The sequence below is a fragment of the Eschrichtius robustus genome, chromosome 5 (assembly GCF_028021215.1).
Source record: "Eschrichtius robustus isolate mEscRob2 chromosome 5, mEscRob2.pri, whole genome shotgun sequence".
In the NCBI taxonomy this organism is placed as follows: Eukaryota; Metazoa; Chordata; class Mammalia; order Artiodactyla; family Eschrichtiidae; genus Eschrichtius; species Eschrichtius robustus.
Window position 1 is genome coordinate 35,435,529 of NC_090828.1, and position 21,564 is coordinate 35,457,092.

General features: G+C 39.3%; 1 protein-coding gene across 5 annotated transcripts in view; it reads right to left on the minus strand.

Moving 5' to 3' along the window:
• Positions 1-21,564, minus strand: part of SPATS2L (spermatogenesis associated serine rich 2 like) — a 166,270-nt gene that overhangs the window by 57,343 nt on the left and 87,363 nt on the right. For all 5 annotated transcript variants that reach the window (XM_068544694.1, XM_068544697.1, XM_068544693.1 and 2 more), the window contains 2 exons: positions 3,354-3,462; positions 93-142 (listed from right to left, as the gene is read on the minus strand). In XM_068544694.1, the coding sequence (XP_068400795.1) occupies positions 93-142; positions 3,354-3,462 (159 nt within the window). The remainder of the gene's footprint in view (positions 1-92; positions 143-3,353; positions 3,463-21,564) is intronic.

Consider the following 21,564-nt stretch of genomic DNA (forward strand, 5'->3'; position numbering starts at 1 on the left):
GAAGCACAAAATTGGCAGCCTTGTTAAAATGATAACAACCATGAAGGTTCTGATGGAAGATGTTACTAATGTACAATCAATATCAATCTTACCTTCTTTTTTCCTGTCATATTCCATTCTTTTAGAACTTGAATTGCACTGCCTAGACAAAGACAAAGAATCTTCAACATGCGTTCACGTAATAAAGCACCACACAAAATTCATCTCTGTCTTTCCATCTTGGTAGCGATTTTTTTTTCAGCTTTTTCATTTGTTTTGATACATCCTACCTTAATAAAAATGCCAGTTTCATTTTTTATTTCCAGATTTTCATTAAATTCACCGCATGACCTTGGTTTTATCAAAGTATTAAGCCCCACTACATGAAGCTTACTTTGTTTTATCATTATGTTGTCTTAGAGAAAATGAAATATATCTTGAGAATTTTCTGATAGCTTCATTGCCATAGGTAGAATTAAAATTGTTCTTTTTGATATATGAATCAAAATACCTCTAATCTTCCGGGCTAAACATGAGATTTTGAATATTATTAACCATGTGAATCCTAACTTTTTGTTTGGCTATTCCTGCTCATTTTCTGCCTCTACTCATTATGTTCACAACCTGCGGGATGATAAGAAGGACAGATGATCTGATGTTAGCTTTGCTCTCATCACTGTGAATAGGGATGGGATGCAGTCTTTGCAAGGTTCCACTTTGAAACAAAAGAAGCTCATCAGATAAGTTGAGTCCTCGGTTCTGTCAATGCCATTCACATGCATACGTGGCATTGCTCAGATGCAGAGGAAAAGCCTAACTTGATTAAATTAGAAAACATTTTAAAAGAAATGCTTAACCACTGGTCAGCTACAATAAGTATCTTCATGTAGTCTAAGTAAGTTCTTCACTCATTCCAACTATGCTGGGGGTAATTTCAACAATAAGTTATTGGTAATGAGTAGACCAGTTGTTCTCATTTAAATAGGTGCTTCTAAAAGAGTAGCTCTTAAATGCATCCTTTTAACAATTTTAAGCATTCTCATACAGTCTCATTATACTAATAGTTCTCTACAATGAGTGTGTTGGCTAAACAAAGATAAACTTCAGGCCGGTCTTTATAACACATTTCAAATTAGTAGGGCCCCAATTATTGAGTCTACTGTTACTGTTTGATAAGTAGAAGGCCATAGTGTTTGGACTAACGTTCAGAAAGGCTAATTATTCCTATCCATTCAGAATTTCCAGTTCAATGCCCCTCTTAGGCCTTTTGCGTTACATGTACTTGAAATAATAAGACTGCACTTAAAAGTAAGCTATAATTCAGTCTTTTTATTAACTGGGCTGGTCTTTTTCTAATTTGCCCAGAGAATTAACGTTTCACAGTATTTTCCTTTTGAAGAACTTTAGGAAGTCACTTTCACTAGGTTACTTCGTAAGTCACACCAGTGGCTAATAATCATTAGGGTAGTTCTTACTTATAGCTCAACTTCAGTTTTCCAGATAAAATTAAATTTTAAAAAATGTTAAATACTGTTCTTTTTAATCAGAGGAAGGAGGTGAGTTGCTTACTGCTTTCAACTGCAATATTCAATTATTCCTCTAATTTGCATAGTTTGACATAAATTCTATTTGCAATTTGCACAACAAGCTTTTACAGGGTAATTCTGAAGAAGAAATAACCATGTTTACAGACAGTTTTGGAATCGTTGTTATTAAACTTTAATTATACTGAAACTGCTTGAAGTTTTTAAAGCCGCTCAGAAAGAGTGCTTTTAGTGTGCCTCGTAAATGATTCTTAACAATTATTTCTGATTTTCAGTGATTTTTAAATAAGTTTTCTGAGTGGTCCCCATCCAAAGTGATATGAGGTTTCTCAGCAATCGATGAGTCTTTAAAAATGAGACCTCAATACCAACAAGGTGAAAATGTCAAGGACAAGCATGGTGCTCCATTTAAATATGATTGGATTTGATGACAGTCCCTCAGTTACTGAGTATCTGTGCAACTCATCAGGGGTCACTCTGTAATAAAAACTTTCACGATGGAGAATGTCGGGGCCTCAATCCAACTGAGGCTGGGGAGGCATGGGGATAATAACCTTTTTCCTTTCCTAAAGCTTTTTTCCATGTGAGTGATGTTGGCAAGTGAAACCTGAAAAGAGTTTATCTGAGCCAGGATATGCATGTTTCCCCCAATTTTTTCTTGAGACAAACTGCACTAAATGCTGCAAAGGTGGAGTAATAATCACATTCTCTGTATTTATATCTGGTGAGTAAAGATTCTTGTACATGAAGCAGGAAAAACAGTCAGAAAAGTTATGCACCGTGGGTCTGCTTGCAGGTCTATTTTGAATGATAATCATTTTTAATTCAATTAGGACCCTAAACCCTGACTGCAGATATCAGAATATGAGTTTGTTGCCTGGTTCCAAGACCTTGCCTGAGATGCAACTGTACTATATGTAGAAACTTAGGAAGATTATTCTACTCCTAGGAAAGGAAGTACATCAAACTGTCCTTAACAAATAAAGTGTAACTAGGGTAAATCCAAGGAATGTGCTGATAGGTCTTCCCTGACCTTTCGGTCAGATTATGTTTAGTTAGTCCATACTGACAAAACAGAAACTAATGCTGGGACAGAAGACATATGATAACTAAGGACAGGTATGAGATCTCTGTTCATAAATGGAACTTTAATTTGAGTAAGAGAGAAGAATTTCCCATAATTTATAGGAAATCTAAAGCAGTAGGTTATACATTTATAGAATAAATACATTCCTGAGACTTTAGATTCTATACCGTCACTGGCAATGGGCTGTCCAAAAAAACAAATTTTTTTAGACAGCAAAAAGTTCTAGAGGTAGATAAGATGAACTGATATTCTGATTAATTAGGTAATCTCAAAATCATAAACTAAGGATATTAAAGACTAAACCAGTCCTCTCAGGCTACATAAGCATCAAGTTCAAGGATTCCAGTCGTAAGGCCAAGTAGAACTATGCTGGTTGAAGAGTTGAGAAGGCTTCCCAGATCAGGAGTAAAGTACATAATCCTCCATTAACAAGGGCACCATCAAATAAAGGACATGTTTAGTAACAAATTGGACAGACTGGTTGACAATTGAATTAGTAGCATTATAATAGGTATCCTTTGCAAACTCTCTACAGTCTGACTTTTTTTTTTTCCCCAATGAGGAAAAAAGAACTTCCAAATTCTGCTCTTAATATGTAGATGTGTTTTTAAAACCTAGCACATTTTAATGAAAATTAAAGTATTAGTGAATAATTGGTATTCAATGCATTCAAGGAAAAAGATACAGAATATATGGAATATCTAGTTCTAACATCTTCAGGTTCAGGGGACATGTATACTTACCATCCACGAAGGCCTGCACTGCTTTATCTACATTAAAATCAAACTGTTGTAGCACCAGAACTATTTCATTATTGCTTTTGTTGGGAACAACTGATCGAACCGCATAGATCTGCAAAGGAGAGGAAAAGAAAGAGAAAGGTAAACATTTTGAATATTTTTCATCCATATTATTCTCTCACTGGATAGAATAATAACTGTTAGAAAGGCCTTGAAAAGCCAACTAATCTACCTTCTTGCCTTCAAGCATACTCAAGGCATTTCAGACCACTAAAAATTAATCCTGGTGATCACCTTGATAGCCTCGTTACCTGAATACACATTTCTACAGAGACGTCCTTGTTAGGACTGGAGTAGCACGTGGGAAAAGCCAACTCTGGTTTTGCAACCTACTCCCCCCACCAACCTACCCCCAAGACTCCAAATGCACCCAAGGTGTACTTTCAGTGAGGACACAGATAGTTTTCTGTCTCAGGCTCTCTTCTCCGTGGGCTCAGGGTGGATCTTTGGAAAATTTACAGAAATAGCCTCATGCCTCAGCTTCTCTGATCTGCACAGTGGAGACAGTCATAGTGAGGTTCACAGAAGCGTGTTGTGAAACTCCATTAATTTTTATAGAGATATAAAACGTGGGGCATTGTATTTTTGAAATAGCAATCTTAGCCATAATACGGAAAACGTTCCCCAACACACTTCTGAAAATCAAACATTGAAAACAGTAAAAGTAAATACATATATGAGAGCTAAGGATTTCAACAGGTTAAGCTGATATTCAATTTTTAATGACCTATAAAATTCAAATTAATCAAATTTTGCACATGTTTGCACTCTTTCTTCTTGCCTAATAGAATTAATTGACCTTCATCTCACAGAACTTGCAATTACTACAGGACGCTCTATCCACTTCAGCAAAACCTGGCTCACCCAGCTTTCTCTCAAGGGGATTACTGCAGCCACTACTGACAAATATGAGAGTACTACATGGGGCCAAGGTGAGTAGCATCCATAATGACGACCACAAAAGCACTGCACAATCCTTACATGTTTTCATCAATGGTTAAATTGAGTTTTAGAGTTACATGCAATTTATTGTAATCAGATTCATGGACTATGGATATATGTGTATGATAATGTGTAATGTGATTCTATTGCCCAGAACACTCAATTAAGCAGCATAGCCTATTTCCTAATTATGTTAGAAAATAGACAGCCTACTCCATATCGATCTACACATAAGAGTATTTAGATTATAATGAGAAAACAGCACAAGATATGGGTTTATAACTTGGAGAGGTTCTGACATTATAGAAAGCTGGCTTTGAATCTTGACATTCAGAAATGCTACATATGTAGGTATTGTCAAGGACTCTACACACACACACACACACACACACACACACACACAGTTGTATATATGTGACAAGAGTCCTTTGATTTTTTTCTCTACTTTACGGTTCTTAGTTTTTCTAGCCTCTATTTTAAAAAATATTATTAACTTCTTCAAATCTAAGTTCTTTCTCACTTCTTCTCTTGCTCTGTTTAAAAATCCTTTCAGTGAATAATTTTTGAATGTCTATTGTGTGACAAGGCACCAAACTTCCTGTAACTTATAGACTAGAGGGGGATACACATATTGTTCAAATGATCACACAAATAAATACATACTTATATGCTGTGATAAATGCTATAAATCATAGGACAGGGAGACGACTTTATATAGGTATGCTGACATCTGAAGGACAGGGGAGAAGCGATGGGTGGGAGGTTAAGAGGAAATGCATCTTAGGCAGAAGGAACAGCATGAATGAGGAGCAAGTTACAGGTGAGGGAGTATAGAGGGAGGCAGAGGCTGAGGCTTCCAAAATACAAAGATGAGGCCAGAGGCGGGCAGGGACCAGATCACGCAGCCTACAAGGCTATGCAAAAGACTTAGGTCTTGTGAGCATCCCTCAACCATCCTTTTGTGTTGTCCTTTCTTATTCATTCAACACGTTAGAAAGATAGCTCTCTCTCTTTTCTCTCTCTCTCTCTAATTTATCCTTGTCATATACACATTTTATATGTAGATAAATGTATATTTATATATCATTATATTTAAGTTATATGTAAGTTAAGGTGTACAGTATGTTGATTTGATACATTTATATACTGCAAAATGATTACCACCATAGCATTAGCTAATACCTCCATCCCATTAGATAATTACCACTTCTTTTTTGTGGTGAGAACATTTAAGATCTACTCTCAAGTATATGATTCAGTATACAATCACCATACTGTGCATTAGATCCCCAGAACTTATTAATCTTGTAACTGAAAGTTTATACCCTTTGACCCAAATCTCCCCATTTATCTTTTTTTTTTTAAGAGAAGCCAAGATGGGGAGAAAAACAAGAACAAAAACACCTGCATTGACCCAGGAGAATCATTAACAGTGCATGTCCAAAACTAAATACAATTGGCCTAGCAGGCACCAGTGCGCTGGAGTTATGTATAAACATTACGTGTTGTCCTTCTAATGTAGTTCTTTTAAATAAAATTCTAGCATTTCAAGCCACTATGATTGGTTAGTGTTATATAAAATTTCTTAATAATAATTACCATCATTATGACCACATCAGTCATGCCCTTCTAAATATTAATTAACAGCAACATGGATGAACCTAGAGAATATTATGCTTAGTGAAACAAGTCAGACAGAGAACACATATGATATCACTTATATGTGGAATGTAAAAAATAAAACAAATGAATGTATATAGTAAAACAGAAACAGACTCACAGATATAGAAAAAAAAATAGTGGTTACTGGTGGAGAGAGGGAAGCAGGGAGGGGCAAGATTGGGGCATGGAATTAAGAGATACAAACTACTATGAAAAAAATAGATAAGCAACAAGGATATATTGTACAGCACAGGGAATCATAGCCATTAGCTTGTAATAACTTTTAATGGAGTATAATATGTAAAAATACTGAACACTATGCTGTATATCTGAAACTAATATAACGCTGTAAATCAACTATACTTCAATTTAAAAAAAAAAAAGTTTTCGATCCACCTACACAGTTGTGTGATCAGTAAAGACCTAGAAGTATGGAATAAACATAAAATAGCTGTTTGCCCTGTTTCCAGTCTCTCCTCTGCAAAACATAATTTATTTTATTATGTTAAGGCAAAATATAATATAAACCTGAGCTTACAGAGATACTTCTTCTTTAGATGTTTATACTACTCTTGCCTGTCCCTCTTTAAAAGAAAAAAAAAAAAAAAAAATCAACCACGGTAGGATATAGAAAACATCTATCCTTGTCACTTTATATACCCTAGCACTGAACATATCCTTAGAAAATTGTCAATAACTGAGTTCTGATATCAAATATAACTATGAATATTGCATATAACTCCTGGAGGAAGACACAATTAAAACAGGAGTGTCGAGTTTTAAAGAAAAGAGAAAAAAAAAAGGAAAAAAATAATTTCTGCCTATTCTTAGATATTCCGTACTAATGTTGAATTCTAGTGAATTTCTGGGCCAAGTTTCTGCTTTGATCACAGTACTTGGCTAATGTGAAGAGAGTAGTATTGTTTCTCCACCTTTTTATTTATAAATTCACTACATTTATTTTTCTATGAAAATGTGTTTGAGAAAGATGGAGAAACCCAGGCAATCATATGCACGCATAAAAATACAGGAACCTCACAGTGTCACTATTCAAGATGTAGCAGTCATAGGGGTCTAAGCATATAAATCTAAAAAAAACCTCCTTATGAAGGAGGTTTAAAATATAAGGAGTGGATGACAAAGGCAGTGTTATAGTGAGGTTGTGCTGAAAAGCTGCCTTTGCATTTGGAAATGAAGCTCCTGGAGCAATGGATCAATCAATGCGTGACTAATGGTAGTTTGCATGCGGAGAACTCATAAAATTCACGCCTGCAGTGGCTGTTTTGCAGAGGCTGTCTTTGGTGGCGATGCTTCAGACACAAGGCCTTTACTTCACTGCCACAGCCCAAGCTGGTGAGTCTGTTGCTGCAGCTTCACCCCGAAGCCCACTGTTTGCAGCTGCACATGAGTGCATCCCTCAAGGGTTCTCATGCCATAAACAGTGCGTTCCAATGGGGTCAACCAGGCAGCGGCGCAGGATGTCGGGTGACAATATGGCCCGCTAGTTAGTGGTTCATTTAGCAACTGCTTTACCTTTCCCAAATCACATTCCCCTGTTTTGCTTTTACTAATTTAAATCTAGTTTGGCAAATTCAATCTGCTATTGAGAAATCTTCCTTTTGGACATCAGAAGTTGTTTTGATTTTAAAAGTTTTTGCACAGCAAAGGAAACCATTGATAAAATGAAAAGACAACCTACTGAATGGGAGAAAATATCTGCAAATGATATGACCAACAAGGGTTAATATTCAACATATATAAACAGCTTACACAACTCCAGAGAAAAACAAACAACCTGATTAAAAAATGGGCAGAAGAACTGAATAGACATTTTTCCAAAGAGGAAATGCAGATGGCCAACAGGCACATGAAGAGATGCTTAACATCCCTAATCATCAGGGAAACGCAAGTCAAAACCACAATGACATATCACCTCACACTTGTCAGAATGGCTATCATCAAAAAGAACACAAACAACAAATGTTGGCAAGGATGTGGAGAAAAGGGAACCCTCGTACACTGTTGGTGAGAATGTAAATTGGTGCAGCCACTATGGAAAACAGTATGGAGGTTTCTCAAAAAACTAAAAACAGAATTATAATATGACCCAGTAATTCCACTCATGGGTATATATCCGAAAAAAACAAAAACACTAATTCGAAAAGAAAACATGTGCCCCAGTGTTCATAGAAGCATTTACAATTGCCAAGATATGGATACAACCTAAGTGTCCATCAGCAGATGAATGGATAAAGAAGATGTGAGATATACATATATACACATACACATATATATATAATGGGATACTACTGAGTCATAAAAAAGAATGTGATTTTGCCATTTGTAGCAACATGCATGGACTTGGAGGGTACAATGCCAAGTGAAATAAGTCAGACAGAGAAAGACAGATACTATATGATGTCACTTATATGTGGAATCTAAAAAATACAACAAATTAGTGAATATAACAAAAAAGAAGTGGACACAGATATAGAGAACAAACTAGTGGTTACCAGTGGGAAGAGGGAAGAGGGGAAGGGCAAGATAAGAGTAGGGGATTAAGAGGTACAAACCATTACGTATAAAATAAGCTACAAGGATATACTGTACAATGTGGGGAATATAGCCAATATTTTTTTAATAATTCTAAATGCAGTATAACCTTTAAAAATTGTGACTCACTGTATTTTACACCTGTAACTTATACTGTACATCAACTATACGTCAATAAAAAATAAACATTTAAAAAATTGTTTTGATTTAACGTCAGCATTCTAATCTCCCTTTCTCTCCTCTCTCTGGGGCTTTCTATCTGGCTTGGCAGGTTTTGCCCCATTCTGCCTCAGGCCCGCCCTGCTGGCATTTTGCCTGCACTAAGCAGCAAGGCAGTGTGGCTTTCACGGACGTTGTTTGATTTCAGCTTCCCACATTAACCTACCTCCCCTGGGCCTGACTTGTCTGGTTTAAGAGCTGTTAGATTTCCTCATTCACACTGCACATTTCTTGAGCCTATCTATGATGACTCCTTAGAAATTCTTCTTGGCTTACTGATGAGTCACTTAGACTATGTCTGAGTTTCAAAAAATGGTTCTGACAGAAGTTTTCAATCCACCTACACAGCTGTGTGATCAGTAAAGACCCAGTATTATCAAATAAACAGAAAATAACAGCTCCCTCTGCTTCTGGTCTCTCCCCTGCAAATTCACCCCAAGGCTGTCGCCAGACTACTCTTCTTCAAGTATAATCATGACTATTTCCCCACCTTCCTTAAGAGTAAAGTTAAATGTCTACAACCTGGCATTCAAGGCCATCAACAACTGGGCACCCACTTGCTTTTCCAAGTGCCCCTCTTGCTCTGCCCTTTATACATAAGCGCAAGCCCATTGTTGGCCCCCTACTTCTGTGTGAGCTTTGCCCTTGACCTGAGATGTGTGCACTTGCCCAAATCTTACACTCCAGCTGAAACGCCATGTGTTCCGTGAAGTCCGTCTCAACCATCCCTGCTGTAAGTCATCTCTGTCTCCTTTCAGTTCTCACAGACCTTATCAGTGGGTGTCTCCTAACCTTAGCATCTTCTACGTCACAGCCTAAGTGTCTGTGTAAGGTGTGTCTTCTAAACGGTAAGCAACATGTGGGCAAAACCCTCCTCTCAGTCATCTTTGCATTGTCACCATGCTCACCCCGAGTGACTAACAATGTGCACATAGTAGGTATTTAATAACTATTTGTTGAATGAGAGAATGCCAATTTGTACCTATACCAGGCTGCTCTTTATTTTTTGACATGTCATGCTAATATTTTTATTACTTTTCCATTAATTCATATGTGAAATTGTGCTACAGTGAGGTTTTGCTAATTGTATATAAATACGCTATAAAGCTCTCCTTCATTCTCTACCCTCTAAAACCATTTTTTTTTCATTGGAGTATAGTTGAGTTGATAACGTTGTGTTAGTTTCAGGTGTACAGCAAAGTGAATCAGTTATACATATATCCACTCTTTTTTAGATTCTTTTCCCATATATGCCATTACAGAGTATTGAGTAGAGTTCCCTGTGCTATACAGTAGGTCCTTATTCAGGCTGCTCTTTTGAGTCAAAGGAATATTCTGCCAGTGTTTGGACCATCCCATCACTCTGTATTTACCAACCACAATAACAGGCAGGTGAGTCTCTGTAGACTGTGATATGACCTAAACATTATATGGTTATGGAGAATAGACATATGTTCTTTAATTTTCAATAATAGAGATGGGAAGAATATTTATGAGACTTCTGTATAATAAGATACTCATGGTATTTTGTGGAGTTTTAAAAATACAAAATAGCATAGTAACTGCCTATCCTTCCAAAGCTCAGCCCAGCAGACAGGTATTGGTTGAGCCTCCACAAGGTAACAGGCACTGAGGACACAAAAGGGAGCCAGCTGCAGTCCCTGCCCTAAGACGGACAGTGTAGCAGTGGATCCAGAACCGTCCGTACCTGAAAGCATGTAAAACGCTGTGCTGCCTCTACGAAAAAGGCTGTAGTATCACAGAGAAGGGAGCAGTTAAGTTTGCCCAAGGAGGGGAGAATATAGAGGAAACAGCCAAATGTCGCAGAAGAAGCTTTGGAATTAAACAGACCTATTTTCTAATCTTGGCTCTGCTGTATGCTAGTTCTTTGACCTAGGATGAGCTGCTTAAATTGTTGAAACTTGGTTCTGTAGCTGTAAAATGAGGATATGACCTGCTAGAGTCTCAGTAAAAATGAAAAGAGATGACGCATGTAAAGTGTCTGATATAGAATTTGGCATATATTAGCTGCTCAATAAATTTTAAAAAGGAAAGGGTGGGAGCATTTACATTGGGCCATGAAGGAGAAGGGTCTCTCTAGGTATAAAGGTTGGTGTGTCTTCGAAATGGAAAGAATGTATGTCTAGAGTGTTGGCCAAGACTTATTTGGGGGAGATCCCCCATTTACTTCCCTTCTTTAGAACCTTCCTCTTCAGCCTTGCTGAGCAGTCAGTGGACCCAAGGCTCTTTCTCTCCTGCAAGTTGAGTGGCACCACAAGGAAGCCCGTCACTAGGGTGGTTAACAGCACATGCTCCCAGACTCCCCCCACCCCACCCCCACCTCCTGCCCAAGTCTCATTCTTTCATTTATTTATTTACTAAATGCCTACTATGGTCAGGCACTGCACTAGTGCCTGGAGACAGCAGTAATAAAACAGACACAGTCACTACCAAACCTAGAGAGGAAAACAGATGTAAAATACACAAATGAAAAAAATATACGATTGCAACTCGTGCTAAGTGAGTGATATGAAGGAAGCAGAGTATAGTGACAATGATCGCAGCAGTCAGGTCTGAAAAGACAAAGTGGGCTAATCAGATTCTCTGCCTTGGCATCTGGACTATTCCACACAAAGGGAGAGAAGACAGAATGGAGATGAAGAGGGGCCATTTGGAGCTGCCTTACTTCCTGGCTTTCCTGCTTCTTTAACTTGTCCTGAAGTCCCATGAGTCCCTACCACATCTTTAGAGTAACCTCTTTTTCACTTGCACTAGTCGGAGAGGTTTCATTTTCTAGAACAAGTAGCGAGTGCCTAGAGGCAACATTAGTAACTAAGGCTGAAAATAAAAGTAATAAAGCCAGATTACTAATCCAACTGGCAAAGGGGAAAAATGGGCGATTTTAAAGATAAATCCCGATAGAATGGGAATGACATTTCAGAGAAGAGAGGCCCACGAGCCTTGTTCACAGACCTCATCTAGCACTCATGTTGCCCTAATTATTCACTTATATGACTATCTGCCCCACTGGAATGTGAGTTTGTAAATGACAGGGATCATAGCTGTATCTCTACAGGGCCTAGAACAATGGGTGGCATTCAGTAGATGATTCATAAATGTTCAGATAGATGAATGAACAAAAGGAAGTAGGGAGTCTAGTAAGATGATCATTGAAATATTACTTTTATTTATCCAGGGTTTTTTTCCAGTGCATCTCTGTAATGCAGCTTAACATATTATATGGTAGTAAAAAGTATTCAAGCCCAAATATGTATGAAGTGCCGCCTAGGTCCCAGGCACTGCTGGTCCCAGCCTTGAGGACCTTGTAATCTTGGAGGTGAGCTTAATCTTATCCCCTACAAGAAGGACAGCAGTCAAACAGCCTGCAACCTCCTTTTTGCACCAGTGAGAACCAGAGTTATTTATGGGTTGCCGTTCCTGCAGCTCTGAAAGGAATTTTATAATCAGCTTTGGTCACATTTCTCAAATGCTGAGCCGTTCAGAGATGCCTTAAAAACAGCTCATGTGTGTACGTTTCGCTTCGCTTGCTGGGCCACTAATATTATCTACACTCTAATGAAGGCAGTTCGCCTATGAATCTTCTTGGGGAAGAAAATATTCTTTGCAGACCAGTACCTTTGCATCATGGATAATTCTATAATTTAATTGCCTTTTCTAACATCTACTTTCTGCCAGTAAAAAATATGCAAGAAGTCTTGTCATGTGCTACTTGGCTGGCTTTTGGGGAATTAACACCAGGCATATAAATCAAAATTAACTTTTTTTTTTGGCAGGAAACCAGGATTAGAAGGAATAATGAAGATTTGAAGGTGGAAAAAAAAATGCAGTTTTCACAGAATCGTGGGAAGTTTAAAGTTGAGAGAATCTTACAGATAGTCAAGTAGTGGCTCCTCAAACTTTAAAGTATATTCACCTGGGGATCTGATTAGAATGCAGATTCTGATTCAGAGGCTTGGGGTGGAGCCCGAGAGTGCATTTCTAATAAGTTACCAGGTGATGGAGACGTCGCTTGTCCAAGGATGTGGTGACAGAATAATAGCCCCCAAAGCCAACCACCCCCTAATCCCCAGGAACCTGTGAATATGTTAGGCTACTGGCAAATTAAGGCTGCAGATAGAATTAAGGTTGTTAATCAAATCACCTTGAGAAGGGGAGATTATCTGGATTATCTCAGTGGACCCAACATAATCATGAGGGTCCTTATAAGTAGAAGGAGGAAGAAGAGAGTGTCCGACTGACTCACTGTGAGAAAGACCTGACCAGCCATTGCTGGGTTTGGAGATGAAAGGGGGCCACGAGCCAAGAAATGCAGGCAGCTTCTAGAAGCTGAAAAAGGCAAGAAAACGAACTCTCCCCTAGAGCCTCCAGAAAGGAATGTAACCCTGCTGACACCTTGGTTTTAGCCCAATGAGACCCATTCAGACTTCTGATCTCCATAACTGTAAGATAGTAAATTTGTGGTATTTTAAGCCACTACGTTTGTGGCGATTTGTAATAGCAAATCCCATTTGTCACAGCAATGGGAAAATACTACAACAGACCACACATTGAGGAACAAAGTCTACTTTTTTCTTCCTCCTAATATGGAGCCATCTTTCCCTGTCTCAACAACTATCCTCTTTTTAAAAAAATATACCTTCCAGAGTGCGGCTCTCCCTCCCCCAACTCTCCCTGACACACACATTTTGAGGGAATTCTAACCATTCATTCAAAGCCAGATTTCATGATAGAAAGCGAGATGAATCTGTGAGATGAATCTGACACAGTATTTGCCCTCAAGGAGCTGGCAAAACCATAGGAAAATAAGGCAACGTCATAAATAACAACTAACTCAAGGTCATTCTGACAACAAAATCCTCTGTGAGTCTCACCTGTTCTCTATTTTTTCTTTCACTACCCTGGACAGGTTCCCTTTGCCTTTCACCTGGACTCTGGAAAAAGCCTTCTAATTGGACTCTCTGGCTTGGTTTCTGCTCTCTCCAATCCATCTTAAAACAATCATCACACAATTCATCTCCACAAAGTGCCTGAGTGTGTTGACTGACGGGAGAATGGAGCTGGCAGTGAGAAAGAATTTGAAGAGAGGAAAGACAGGAGATAAATTATGAAACAAAGTCCCAGAGGAAATGAAAGAAAATGGTATCAAAATCCATGTGGAAAGGTAAGCTTTGGAAGGGAAGGCAGATTCTTTCTCTTTCTCAGAATTCTGAGGAAGGAAGAAAGGAGAGAAAGGTAGAGTGAAGATAGAGAAGAAATTTGAGATCGTGAGGAGGAAAATTGAAGGAAGGTATTTCCTCTGAGTGAGAGTTTTAGAGTTTGCCTTAGGGCTAAAATGTGGGAAAAGGTTTAGAGCTGCCTTATGGGAATGTGACAGGAAATGGCCTAGATGAATGAAAGAGGGCCGAGCTGGACTGAAGGGCCACTAATGCCGGATGGCACAGATTCGTCATGGAGCCAACTGGTGTGGCTTTCCTCAACAAGCCAGAGGTAGAAGCAGACAAAAGGAATGATCCAAGGTTATGAACTCTAAGAAACATTGTGGTAGATCCTAGGACTCGGGGATACGGCGGCTGAGAATCATAAGGTAGATGATCAAGGCATCTGTGGGCAATGAAGTGGGATGATGAATTGGGAGACTAGGGAGAGACTAAGGGACAAGAGATCCTGTTGAGAACACAGAGCAGATGCTCAACAGAACGAGAGGATAAGAGAGGTCAATGATAAGAATGTGGCCAGAGAGGGGATGTTAGATGTTGCCAGTCCTTGGTCCTGGTTCTGCCTTCTGGTGTAATCTTTTCCCTAAAGACCAGCCCTTCATTTTTTTTTTTTTTTCAAGGAACGAATGTGTTCCTCAGAATTCCATCTCCTATGGAGTAAAGTTATGCTCTTCTGTTTTTCATCAGCTGTGCTTCCCAAGCTTTCACCACCCTGGTCGAGCTCCTCTGAGTGCATCCTGGTGAAATGTGGTCCTATAAATGAAGTACATTGTTCCAGAGGTGTTTGGATCAGAGCAGAGGATTGTGGGACCTGCACCTGTCTTGGTGGGGCCCTACTTACCATTAAAGGAATCTAAGATGGCATTAGCACTTTCAGGGCCCTCATCAATTACCGGTTCAAACAGAGCTTACTATGTTAGTAACACACCCTGGATTGTTTCTGTGACAAGAGTCCCCCATCCTACACTTGTATAGTGACTAGAATGCAATGGTAGGATATTGCATTCACCTTTATTAAATTTCAGTCTGTAAGTTCTGACCCATCACTCCAGCCAGCTGTTAGCTTTTAGAACCTTGCTTTCTGCCATCAAAAACAGGGAATGCATTAGCCATTCCTTCCAATTTTATATCATTTAAAACATTAGTTGCCATCATCTGTATCTTATCCAAATTGTTGATCTGAATTTAGATGGGCCAGAGCCAAGTATAGAGGCCAGAGTATCACCACAAGAACTTCCCTCAGAGTTGGTACTGCTCTCTTAATCCACATTCACTTGTTTATTCATTCATTCAGTCAGTCACAATGAACAGACTATGCTAGACGCTGGAGTATAGCAGTGACAGATACATTCCCTGACCTGCTTTGGAGCTTATAGTCTAAGAAGGCAGATGTTTGATGAGCGTTACAGAAGGGGAGGTAAAGATGAGTTGGGCACCTGTAACAGGGGGACCTATCCTAACCCAGAGAATCAGGGAAGCCCCATCTGAGGACGGAAGTTTGTTTACACTGAGAATGAAGGGTAATAAGACCAAGCCAGGAGAGGGAAAGGGGAGAGGAGATGGAATATTCCAGGAAGAGTATACAGCGTCTACTCACGGACAGGACTGAGTGACTGGAAGCACGTTCAAACGAATGAAGACCCAGGATTGTTGGAGCATTAAACGTTAGAAGGAATGGGATTTCAGATGAAGCTCTATCAAAAAGGCATGAGGCAAAGTGTGCAAGGCTCTGCAAGCCATCTTATGATTCTGTGCCTTATCCTAAAGGTAGCCATTGGAGGGACCTACTCAGAGGAGGAGTGTGGTATTTGCGTATTTAAGAAGGTCACTGTGGTTTCTATGTGGATGAGTTGGAGGAGAGCGAACGGATGCCAGTTAGGATTCTAATACAGTATCGAGGGGAGAGAAAGTAGACCAAGATGGAGCAGTGGAGAGAATGACTCACAAATTACTTGGGGGGAAGTGACTGATTTGTGTTGCGAGGAATGAGGAAGACAGAAGATGAAGGAATCTGGATGACTCCCGGGTGTCTGGCTTGAGCATTTTTGTCGATAGTGGTGTCATTTCCTGAGAAAAGAAGTAGTGGTGAAAATGGAACCTTCTGCTTGAGGGGGCTGGGAGGCATCCATGTCCAGACATCTAGAGAACAGTCGAATCTATGAATCTGCAGCTCCAAGGAAGAACTGAGCCAGGGATACAGAGGTGGGCATTGTCAGCATCTAACAGTGGTTCTCAGCCCTGGCTGCAAACTGGAAATCACCTGGTGAGTTTTAAAATGTACCTACATCCGGGTCCCACCTCAAACAATTAAATATGGGCCTGGACATTCACTATTTTTTCAAATTTTCCTAGTGGTTCTAATGTCCACTCTGAATTGAAAACCGCGAGTGAGAGATATAAGGGAAGGCTTAGAAGCTAAGGGATAGTGTGGAAAGAAGAGAAAAGAAGGCGGCTACTAGGACAGACCTCTCTTCAGGTATAACTGCTCACCTATTAACTAATTTACCTGCATGTAAACATCCACGCCTCTGTATTATTTAGGCAACATCGTCATTTAAAAAATATCAGTTCTAGTTTGAACAGTTTTAATTTTTGAGAGGGTATTCCAGTTATTTACTGCTGCATAACAAGTCACCCCAAAACTCGGTGGCTTAAAACAACAATCAATTGTAATTTTTCAACGTTTCTGTGGGTCAGGAGTTCAAGAGGAGTTCGGCTGAGTGGGTCTACCTTGGGGTCTTTCATGCAGACAGAGAGAGCAGTTGGTATAGTGGGGGGGGGGGGGGAGGTGCAGCTGAGGTCTGGCTGGCCATCTCTCTCTTCATGTACTATTCTCAGGTCTTCTCCATGTGGTCCTTATGGGCTAGTCTGGGCTTCCTCAAAGCCTGGTGGCCTGAGAACAGTCAGATTGTTTACATGGCTGCCCAGAGTTCCAACACAAGTGTCCCAACTAGTGAAGAAGAAGCTCAATCACCCACTATGAAAGCCACAGAGAGTCACTTCCTTCCACTATCCTGGTCAACCAGTTCCAGAAGCCTACCCAATGTTAAGGGGAGGGGCTCAGACCCCACCTCTTAATGGGGGAGATATTTTATAGCCGTTGAAGAATACAATCTGGCTCAAAGGGTTAAAGCAACAACAAGCCAGACCTCTTTCCATCAGTTCAGAGTCTATACTTTCTCAGGTCACTGAGCATTTGAGGGCGGGGAAAAAAGCAAATTAATGTAACAGCTACACTACTAAATGAAAATTATTCAGTGTATACCTGCACATTCTCCATAACTGTGCTTTATTCTTCTTCATATTTTCCCAGAACTACCAGTTAGACCTGCACATAATTTAGAATAGGGTGAGCCTCTGAGTCCATTGGAAGTCTATTTTCAGCCAGCCTTTTATACCCACACAGTATTAGGACTTAGGTAAATGTTCTGTTGAGCTACTTTCTCTGATGAAATCCATATTTGGATTTATTAGTGAAAACAAAAAGAAAAAGGGAATTTTATTTTTACAAGGCATTTTGGTTTTGGTATTTTAATCAGAATAGTAAGATATTTTTAATTTATCTTCTGCTTCTAACTTAGAATATTCAGTAAAAATAGTTCCTCACTTACTTTGGAACTTAAGGTCTTCACTTGAGGGGGGAAGCTAATTATTGACATCTGCTCTCCCTGTGGGTTTTTCCCCCCTGCTCATTCACAGAACTCTTCAGATAAAGACTACCATGAAGGTACAAGTCACTATTACCCTTTAATCAATACCAAATAAGGGAGTTAGTTACCTCTTAGTCAATACCAGAACAAAGGAGTTTGGTTAATCTCTAAATTATACCAATCTTGGGTATTTCTTCACTGTGGCATAAAGGAAGGAGGCCATCTCACCACCATGGAAACCAGGAACATGCTCTCTCCTTAGGGGAAGTGTTGTTGTTCACCCACATACCATTTTTTTATTTTAACAGGTCCGACCAATTTAAAAAACATGGTGATTTAAACATCAGTAAACATTATGATCTGTTTGACCGGATCTTGTTTTCCCAATGATTTTATGAGCTTGTTTGCTTTTACTCTAAAGGCAGTAAAAAGGGTTAAAACTAGTTTGTGGATTCAGCCTTAGTTGAATAGCTACAATTACAACTTGAGCCAATAAAAACATCAAACAAGCATGAACAAATGTCCATCGATGGATGAGTAGGTAAAGAAAATGTGGTATATACACACAATGGAATACTATTCAGCCTTAAAAAGAAGGAAATCCTCTCACATGCAACAGCACAGATAAACCTTGAGGACATTATGCTAAGTGAAATAAGCCAGACACAGGACAAATACTGCATGATTCCACTTATAGGAGGTATCTAACATAGTCAAACTCACAGAAGCAGAGAGTAAGAACAGTGGTTGTCAGGGGCTGGGGTAAAAGGAAATGGGGAGTTGTTGTTTAATGGTATAAAGTTTCAGTCATGCAGCTTAATTAAGTTCTAGACATCTGCTGGGCAACACTGTGCTATAGTTAACAACACCACAGTGAACACTTAAAGAGAATAATCTCCTGTTAAACACTCTTACCACAATTACAAAAAGAAAAATGTTAACTTTAAAGTATATCATTGCTCCTCAATCATCATTTCAGTACATTTTTGTTGATAGTTATCTTCAAGAACTGAGCAGCAGAGTTCTGAAGGGTCTGTACACAGGGAGGCATCAGAAATGACATACCAGTGAACCATAAATGTACCTTATAAATAGTTTAATCAGATTTTTTTTTTTTTTATACAAGGAACTGAGTATGGAGAGGTTGTGTACCACATTCAAACTGAGGCAGTTGATTTGTATCAGGACTAAGGCTGCCCCCAGGTTCTCTGATCCGTGGTACAGTCCCCTTTTCAGTCTTTTATGGGGCCTGTGAGGTGGAAAAGACCATGGATTCATCCAATATTAGAGCTGGAAAGGATTCTGGAGATCCTCTACATAAAGGAGACCCCGCATTTGGCAGATAAGGAAACTGAAGCCCGGTGAGGTTCCACATTGTACCAAAGGACACACAGTTTTTCAGTAAAATTAATGTGTCCCTTTGTTTCCTTAAATGTGGTTAGAGAGTACACTTCTGATAGAAAATAAGACTCCTAAATTATCCTTTGCCCTAGAAGTTAAGACGACCCCCTATACTTGTGGCAGTATGGCTCATCTTGCTAAGGGAAGGGAAATTCTAGAGTTTGTATTTTAATTTATTAATTAACAGAGGTTCTTGAAAGTTTTATTAAAAATTTTAAAAATCTCATGCTTTTCTCTTATATGATTGAATTCCAAAATAGACATTTCAATTTCCTTTTTAAACGTAAAATTTTGTTATACTCTCAAATATTGTGGTGGCACAGAAATCTCCCTCTGTGGGAAACAGAGTTGACTGACAGCCTAGCTACCGCCCCTCTGGGTCCACCCAAGCCACACTCCACCCAGGATGTACCCAGTCAATGGCTCAGGTAGGGGGTGCTAGTGAAAGCTCATTTCTGAGGGATATGGGAGTTCCCCAGCCGGGGAATGAAGACCCCCCACTGACCTGCACGAACCTTCTTAGAACTGCACTGCCCAGGGAGACTCTTCTTACCCAATTTTTTTCCTTCTCCTTCTTCTTTCAACTATGGCAGACCTGCATGCTTGGCAGTCTGTAGACTCTCCCTGCCTGCACATCCTTCCTCCCCTTTCTCTTTTACACAAGCACCTGCCTCCACTGCTTCCCACCCCCAAGGCACCTCTTAATCATCTAATCCCACCTTGGCCTCTGTTCCTGGAGACTCAAAAGAACACAAATATGCATTTTCTAATTACTCCCGTCTTTTCCCTACTGACATTCTAATGCTTGTCCCGACCCACGGAGGCACGCTCACTTCCTCCTCCTTTCTTCCTACTGGCTGAGAATCACCGTTATAGAATCTTGGCTCAGTTATTTGACTGAGTATTTTGGGGGCATAAATTCTATGATATTACTATGATAGGAGCTATTGAGTACACAAATAAAATAAAAATCCATTTGTGCTTATAAGGAGCTTGTAATCAAGTTGTGGATAAATCACAGAGAAAAAGTGGTTTTAATAATAATAATAATAATACAAGCAGCATACTGTTAAGTGGTGACTCAATCAATCTACCTAACTACCTATCTAATCCATCTGGACAGATTTTTAATGCTCAAGGTCAGAAGAGAAGAAACCATTGCAGCTTTATCATTTTTTAAAAAATTTGTAAAAATTGGATAATTTAATGTGAAGGATCATTGTGAAAAATAACTAGAATATTGGTAAAGTACACATAAATTCCAAGGGATTGCCAACAGAGGTAACTTTTTTCCTGCCGCCAAAGGTTTTGATTTTGACATGCTCTTGTATTGTTTAGCATTAACCCTCTACCTTGTATGTAACTCTCAGCCAGAGTGCAAAAGGGGCTATGATGAAAGGGTGGAAGCGGGGGTGGGGGGGGGTGGGGGTGGGGGCGGGGCGGGAGGGCAGGAGAAGCAGAACAGAAACACTGTGAATTCCGATTGTGTAGCTTGGGAAGAAAAACAATGTGATGCTAATCCCTACAATAGTAAATTTCTTCTTATCTGCAGAAACTGATGCTGACATTTCCATTTATTCATTCAGTTCCTTTAGACTCCTTGTCAGATCTCTTCTAGTTGCCAAGCAACAATAACAGCAGTTCTGTACATAAGCATTAGGCAATAACTATTGTCAATGTTTCTCCGTTCTTTGAAAGGGAAATTTAATGACCCTTTCCTATGAGAAAATGATGACAAGAACCTATTCATGGTGAAACCTAAAAGCTGTGTGTATGGTTTGTGTTTTTGCTGTTTGAATCCAAGGGCTGGGCTAAACTGACCTAAACACTCGTACAGAATTATGAAATTCAGATTCGCTCCAAAGCTTGCATGGTTTGGCCTTTAAAAACAACTGCATATCATTAAAACTTGTCCCACATCCCATAAAATGAGTTCACTATTAAATGGAGTTAATATTTTTTTTTTTTTTTTTTGGAGTTAATATTTTAAAGATGCTTGATGATGGGTTTCTTTTGTACTTTCTCTGATCCTGTTAAAAATCTCTTTCATCAAACTCTTGGGTTTTTCTGACAGTACTCCCCCACATAAAGATTTGAACCATATTTCGGTACTTTATAAAACATAAGTCAAGACAGTTACAGGAAAAAATAAAATAAAATGGGACATCTGTCCACCTGTTGAGGACAGGCTCCAGGACACAGAGTCTATGTCAGTCACCTGCACAAATGTTGAGATGGCCCCTCCCTGTTCCCACTGTGGACAAAAGGCTCCTCTCCCCCTGTCTAGTCCTCCTCCTCCATTTTAATGAGTCTATATGATTATTGTTTACAACCCAATTTACCTCCATAACTTTAACAGCTCAAAAAGCTATTCATAATAAGTGGCACATTGCAGCGAGGATATTATAGACTAAGTGAGTCCCCATTTCCATATCATCATATTTTCTAATCCCACTTATTTTTTGTGAGGCTCAGCAATAGCTATAAAAG